This window comes from Lepisma saccharinum, chromosome 3 (assembly GCF_977018435.1).
Source record: "Lepisma saccharinum chromosome 3, izLepSacc3.1, whole genome shotgun sequence".
NCBI lineage: Eukaryota > Metazoa > Arthropoda > Insecta > Zygentoma > Lepismatidae > Lepisma > Lepisma saccharinum.
The window spans coordinates 123,710,664-123,718,110 of record NC_139231.1 but is presented as its reverse complement, the minus strand read 5'-3'; the positions used below and the strand labels follow the sequence as shown (position 1 = coordinate 123,718,110).

The 7,447-nt window shown below is 38.8% G+C and overlaps 1 protein-coding gene across 1 annotated transcript in view; it reads right to left on the bottom strand.

The window, feature by feature from the left end:
- Window positions 1-888: 888 nt before the first annotated feature.
- LOC145985390 (uncharacterized) overlaps window positions 889-7,447 on the bottom strand; it is a 28,808-nt gene continuing 22,249 nt past the window's right edge. Inside the window, exon 2 of the mRNA XM_083119363.1 lies at window positions 889-5,113. Within this exon, the coding sequence (XP_082975489.1) occupies window positions 2,138-5,113 (2,976 nt within the window). The 3' untranslated portion in view covers window positions 889-2,137. The remainder of the gene's footprint in view (window positions 5,114-7,447) is intronic.

Here is a 7,447-nt window from a genome sequence, read left to right as displayed (position 1 = left end):
CAAAATCCAATAGCCCTCTTCTACTCAATCCTAGTCAGCACCTGTACTGAATTAAGACTAGCCTGATAATGAGTCTACAAATTTTAAAAAAATATATCTCTACACATTTCATTAAATAATACATTATGAAGATCGAAATACATTGTTGTTTTTTTCAATCATTTGAAAATAAAGTAAACGTTTACTCTATCTCTGACAGAATACTTTCAATCCTATTTTAATCCTAATTTAATCAAGTAGGTTACAAAAATATTACTTGATATGAATACAAAGATTACTTGTCCATTGGCATTGCAGTCCATTCTTCACTTTCACATAGATTTAGTGCCGGACCCTGTGGCCGAGTGGTTAGCACATCGCACTGCGACGCCAAGGGTCCCGGGTTCGAATACCGCTCGGGCTTGGTTGTTTGTGAATGTCTATTCATCAATTTCATCATTTCGTCACTCATCCCCATCTTTGCAAATTAGCCAAGAGACACAAAACGCGAAGTAAATTAAACTAAATCAATCAATCAATCAATATACAGATTTAGTGCTTTCGCATGTCTTAAAATAAGAAAAACAACATACTTCTTTTGTGATAGACAACGTACAGGTTGCTAACAATTACTACTGCACATTTTGTTGACAGTTCATATAATGCTTGCAATAGATAGACACGTACGCTATTACAGAATTGCAGTACCCTCATTTATTGAAAGAATGTGAATCGCATCTTCGAAGTTTATGGGTTTGCTTTTACAGGCCCTCGAAATCAATGTACTATTATCTCTTGTCATAAACATAGAGCAAGATAATTTTACGCTCACAACACGATCTTACAACTAATCGAAAAAAATATTGAAGACTGTTTTTCTTCTTAAATATAAAACTTATATTTTAAAGTAATAATATTGTTGCGTAATGTGCAGAGTGTTTATTAAATGCGCTACATATCCAAAAGAAAATGTTTATTAATACACATCTCTTGTATGAATAGACAATAATGCGGGTAATACCGAGAGTGTTATATACATACTTTAAAAATTAGTATAAATAGTACAAAATTTTACGATCTATTTCCGTATTAACAAATGCGGTAACAGTACAAAACATATACAATTTGTTAATAACTCGGTATGATAATATTCAGTACCTTCACAATGTTAGTTTTCTTATTTTAGTTTAGTAATGTTTGAAATAATATGAAGATATTTAGAAAATTCTCTCTCTTCACACTGTTAGTCTTAATAAATCTTTGACGAAGAGACAAATTTACAGTGGTAGAAATAAATAGTGATGAAATACCAGGGATAAATCTTCGTACCATATACTGTATATACAAGGAAGTTTTTAATTACACGTGTCACGTAATATCATTTAGTAAACATAATTTCTCAAAACTGAGTCTTAAAGTTGTTGGTTGGTATAATCACAGATGCAAAGGAACTTTAAAACTTTAAAATATGTAATTGCTGATATATATCCTTGTAATCGAAGCTATCTATACATATTCTCATATTTCTATTATAATCTTAATGCATTAACTTGATTCCAACAATCATTTCCATCAACGGCAACGAATTATTACTTCACAACACTTTATTCACGCTCATGCATATCGAAAAAACACATATGTAAATACGTGAAAATTAAGCATGTTTATTTTAGAATTAGTAAAACCATGCGAGAGTCGTGATAGGAAAGAAATTTTCTGCACATTGATTGATAAAACGCGATTTTGCATTTGAAATTATTAAATTAATGAGTTATTCGTTTAATAATAAATCTATAAATTAGTGTATTAGAACTTGTGGCCGTGTTTTTAAAAAATGTATCTCTACTAGTACATATTTGTCTGTGGAGGATTAAATACTAATTTCGGGAATGTTATTAGATTCTGAATAATAATACTATTCCAGTAATTGACAGTTAGTCGTGTATTTTTAAATAATGGTTTTAAGATACAAACTTGGACTTTTTTCTGTGTAATGATTAAGGACATTATATTGCCCCTTTTTAAAAAGCGATTCCACGATTATCTTAGAAGAAATATCGAAAATGTATAAAACATTGATTCAAATAATATTATAAGGTAGTTAATAATACTTGCTGTTACATGATATAACATTCCATAGTTAACAGTGGTGAATAATTTAGCTACACGTTGATTCTTGTTTCCATACACATCTCTTCTTCTCGGGATCGAACTCACGATCTACGAAGCATGGAAGCCTCATCTTCACAAATGTGCTTTTGGTGTAGTTCCAAAAACAGAAGTAGTAGTGGGAGCAGCTGCTAGAATCTGGGAAATTCCCGGATTCCGTGCACACAAAGTCGTCATTGGCTGGTTCTTCAGATGGCAAGTGCTTTTCGGTTGCAAGTATTGTCGACTCCTTGGTAGTAGTTCCAGGCTTCGATGGTGAAATAGCCTCACGAACTACTTTGCCGTGACGGTTGCACTGTGAATATCCCTCGGAGGAACAAGATTTGGTCAGGATATCGAACTCTAACTGAGGTGGACAAGAACGTTCAAACTTATGAAAGTCATCACCTCTGAGCATTTTGACACAAACATAATACTTGGTACAGTCTGAAAGATCTGGGAAATTTCCAGCTTCGGCACATTCGAAATCGTTATCTGGAACGTTCCCAATGTTTTCAATTGCATTTTCTGGTAGCAGGTCTTTTGCCTTTTCGTTTTTCTGTTTTAGGGTCTCTAATGTATTTTTAGAAGCTGTTGGATTGGCGCATTCTCCATCAGGTGAATAGGTGCACTTACTTCGAAAGGGATCAAACACAAATCTTTTTGGACATTTGCGGCTTGCTTTCACCAGTTTCGTATTGGTCTTGTCTTTCTCGCAGGCATAGTATCTGGTGCAGTCATCTGGATCTGGAAATTCACCCCTTGACTGACACTGGAAGGCGCTGGAGTCGGCAAATTCCATTGGTGTTGGTGATACTTTTGATTTTACTGGAATTACGCCTTTTGGAGTTACACCAGTGCGCTTTCCAAGAGCCTTCTTTGTACTGTTACACTGTGTAACATTGGCGAAAGTGCACACTCGAAGTGAAGGGCTGAATTCGAAAGTCGATGGGCAAGGTCGGTGGTATTTAATGAAACCTCCCCTAGCAAGATCCTTCAGGCAGACATAATACTTGGAGCATTCCAGAGGATCTGGGAAATTTCCTCTCCCGGTGCACTCAAACTCGTTCGGGTTGTTTGTTGGTGCAGGCTTTGTCGATGCTGGTGACCCTTCTTGACCTACTCCAGGTTTAAGACCATGAGATTCGCAACGTGCTAATGTGGGGTATGTACAATAGGAAAACTCGGAACTGAATTCAAAATCCAAGGGGCATTTAATGTGTTGTCTTCGGTAACCTCCGAATGTGTTTCGACGGCATACGTAATACTTAGTGCAGTCCTTGGGGTCTGGGAATATACCAAAAGTTTTACATTGAGAATTGTCGACAACTTCAGTGACTGTTTGATCAGCCGTTCCTACCAGCGGTTCAGTACCCTTGTTTGTTTGCACAGCGTCAAAAAGAGACATTGAGGACTGATCTTTCGTAAGCTCTGTTGAAGTCGTTGATACTGTTTTAGGTCTCGATGTTACAAGGGTCTGCAATAGCTTGTTCTCTTTTCTGCGTGTTACTGTTGAATTTACGGGTAACCCAGCTTCTCTAACTGTTGGGATTGATTTGAACTTACTCCCCATATCTATTGCTTTCTGCGTCTGTTGGTCAACTGTTAGTTTCCTTGTGTTCGAAGCAGACTCTTTCTTTGATGGGGTTATATTTTGGTCGTTAGGGTACGTTTCTCTTGAGCGTTTTGCACTTATTCTGTCCAATTTTCTCTGCAATGTAGTTGACTTTGCCTTTTCAGCTGATACGCCATCGAACAACTCGGGATTACTTTCAGTCGGAACCCTTCGTTGAATAACTCTACCTCTGGCTGACGGTGTATGATCTGTAGATTTCTCTAAAGGTGCATCTGAAAATCTGTCAATTGTAGAAGTATCAATTGTTGCTGTCCGCTTTTTCTTAGTAGTAGGATGATGCCTTGTTTCCATGGGTACTCTAACATCGGTTGATCTCGAAGAAGAGTCAGGTGGTGAAAAAGCGTTTGCTGAGGGATTTTGTACAGCGCATGCTTGAGGTGACCCAGAAGGAACATTCGGCTTTGGTTCAGGTTGTTTTTTTCCTAAGCGTCGCAGGTCATTGAGTGAATCTGCCATAATATTGTCTGTTTCGTCCTCCGATGTATAACCAGATTCAGAACTGCTGCTTGTCTCCTCTGTGGACATGTGCATGCTTGTCTCTTCGACTGTGTCTATATACTCGGACGTTGTGGTTGGTCTTGGTGATTCTTCTTGCGAATTTTCGATCTCCTCCTCGGTATTGTCAAAGCCGTGTTTATCTACCCCTTGATCTTCTATTTCGTTCCACGTTGGATTGGCGGTAAAATCTGAAACACTTCTCTTTGTTGTGTGATGTCCTAAATTTTTAAACCCACTATGAATATTCTCAGATATCAGATTGAACTTATTGTCAATTTCGCTTTGAATTAATTTGGTGTCTTCCATGATATCTGACATTAAGTTTGACGCAAAAGAGTCGATGTTAGCAGTTGCCATCTCATTGTGGAATTCGTTGTCTAACTTAAACATTTTGTTGTCATCAGGTACGTCTGGATAAAGACCTCGTTCTGTGAAGAAATAGTGCGAAATGTTAAGAGGGAATGTTCCAACATGTACGGTAGTTGTACGTGGATCAAACGTTTTCATTAACCAATAGTGAGTAGCACTTTCCTCTTCATCTTCCCTGCCATACTCTCTTCGTTGACTAGGCACTACAGCTTTCTTGTTTCCAATTCCTACGACATCTTCAATATGGGATGAATATGGGTCACCGATTAATGTATCTTCATTGGGGCTAAATTCGCGAGGTTGGCACCCCTGGTCGTTTGTAATATCGCAGTACAAATCAGGTGGACATTCGTGAGCCTTGCCTATTGGTAAGAGAGATCCTCCTATGATCTGGACGCAGAGGACAACATGTGTATCATTGGCACATGAGAAGAAATTATTGCAGACGCCGTACCGAGGTATCGTTTCACACACTGCTGTCGCCTGGAATATAATAGAAGTGGTAATTAGGAAGGATGGTCAAAAATTTGGTACAGCATTTACTTTTCACATATAATTTTAGACATAATATGAAACAAATAGCTCATTTTTTGTACTGTTAATTAAACGAGGAAGATAAAAAGACAAATGGAAGACAGGGAACGTTCAGTAGAGGTCAGTAAAAGTGACCCCCAGGACCTAGCGAATAGAATTCTGTCATGTATTGAGAGAATTATTTAATGGTGGCCGAAGTGCCATCTTGTCTATAACTCAGTCCCAGAAATCTGGAGCAAGCGAACGAAAACAAGTCCTCTGTCAAGTAGTGACTCGACAGGGTTCGACAATGAACGCGTGAAAAGGAAAGGCAGCGTGCGCTGCTTTGCTACACCCACTCGCTTTCTTCCCGTCATGTGCGGAGTTGCTCCACAGAGGCAGAGTGTAGTTACGTGGGTTGTAAATAAAGGAGTGGCAACACTGTCAGGAAAAGGTAATGACACTGTACATGTCCTGTCAGTTATTGATCAACGTCAGTTTGGAGCCATGCTGATCTGTGGAGTGTCAAAAGTGGTCGATGCAGCAAGTGCTGTTGTGTAAGTAGGAGGTTGAAATGAACACCATTTTCTGTACTGCTCTAAAACATGTTTACAAGGGCAGAACAGTGATTGTGGATCAAAATCTAGGTTTGATCATGGCAGAAATGCACATAAATGTGATTAAAAAATTGCATGAAGCCTGAAGCAACAATAACTAGCCTTACCTGATGGTTGCACAATGGTGACACTATCGGGAACCCAGCATGATGCAATTTTCCTCATGTTGAGGTTGTTCTCATGGACGCATCGCAACCTCCTAAAGAAATGCACTTACGCAATATGCAACCATCAGATACGGCTAGATATTGTTACTACAGGCTTCATGCAAGTCTTGCTGACATTGTCGTGCATTTTTTCCACAGGCAATCTGGATTTTGATCCACAATCAATGTTCTACCTTTGTAAACATGTTTTAGAGCAGTACAGAAAATGGTGTTCATTTCAACCTCCTACATACACCACAGCACTCGCTGTACCGACCACTTTTGGCACTCCACACTTAGACACTGCCTGATAGCACATGCACGGTGTTATCACCTTTTCCTGACAGTGTTGCCACTACTTTATTTACAACCCACGTATAACAATCCAAACAAAGTGCTGGTAACATCGAAGGCACCACGACGGGAGATTGGATGACAGTGGGCATTAAGCCACAGTAAAATTAGATGTTACTTACTCCCTCTGTCCCATAATTATAGTCCGGTATGCAAAATGGTGACTTTTTATTTATGTTCTTTTGGATACTTGATCGGCAAATTTGTACTGATCCTTGAGTAATAACGTTGTATGACTCATTCCCGTGTTTAATTTTCTTCTGTATACACCAATGTCACAGTTTGCCTATCGGACAATTATTATGGGACAACAAACAAAAGTGTACCGGACAGTAATTATGGGACAAAGAGAGTAGTAAAATTATAACATAATTAGCAGTCAGTGAATACAGCAAAAGCAGAACCCAACTTGAAATATTTCGTCTCCAGTTTCCCTCTCCAGACCTCTGGTCATACCAAGGGTGGCATTTTTAAATGAAAAGAATGCAACACAAAATAATCTAGATTTTGAATGAGCTATTAAGGCGACACAGGGACTAGCACATCCGTGAATTGTTTGAACTTAAAACCCTCTGCCGAAAACTACTACTAACTAACTCTCTAGCCTTCTTAAACCCAAAGGTTTATGGCTGCAACCCATTCTGGGTAAGATCAATCTTTTCCATCCTTACCGGTTTGCTTTAGATTCACCTAAACGTTATCCCTCCGTCTTGACCTTCCTATAGGTCTCCTACCATCAGGTTTCCCAACAAGAATCCTGTAAACTCTTCTTTCCTCTCCCATTCGTGGCACATGGCCTGCCTACATAAGTCTTCTTGATTTTATTATTCTAATAATAACTGGAATATCCGCGGAAAACCAGTAGCAAATATTCTCGTTGTCAATAAAACGAAGCAACTGTGTGCATACTCAGCACAGGTTTGTCTGCGGATGCGATGAAACACTACAATTACTTCAACACGCACCATTAAAATGTCCTTTAATTTGCTATTACGTGACGCCCTATAACCCGCCAGTAAATGCATCATACAGGTATGCATGAACTGTTCCTAATGGGCGAATATATAGCCAATCCCCTCTCAAGCTGAAAAAAATTATCTCTCCTTTAGGTTTCATGATGGTCAGTGGCGTGTGCGGGATTAAAAAGGGGGCGTTGTGAATAGTTACACCATCCATCCATCCACCAA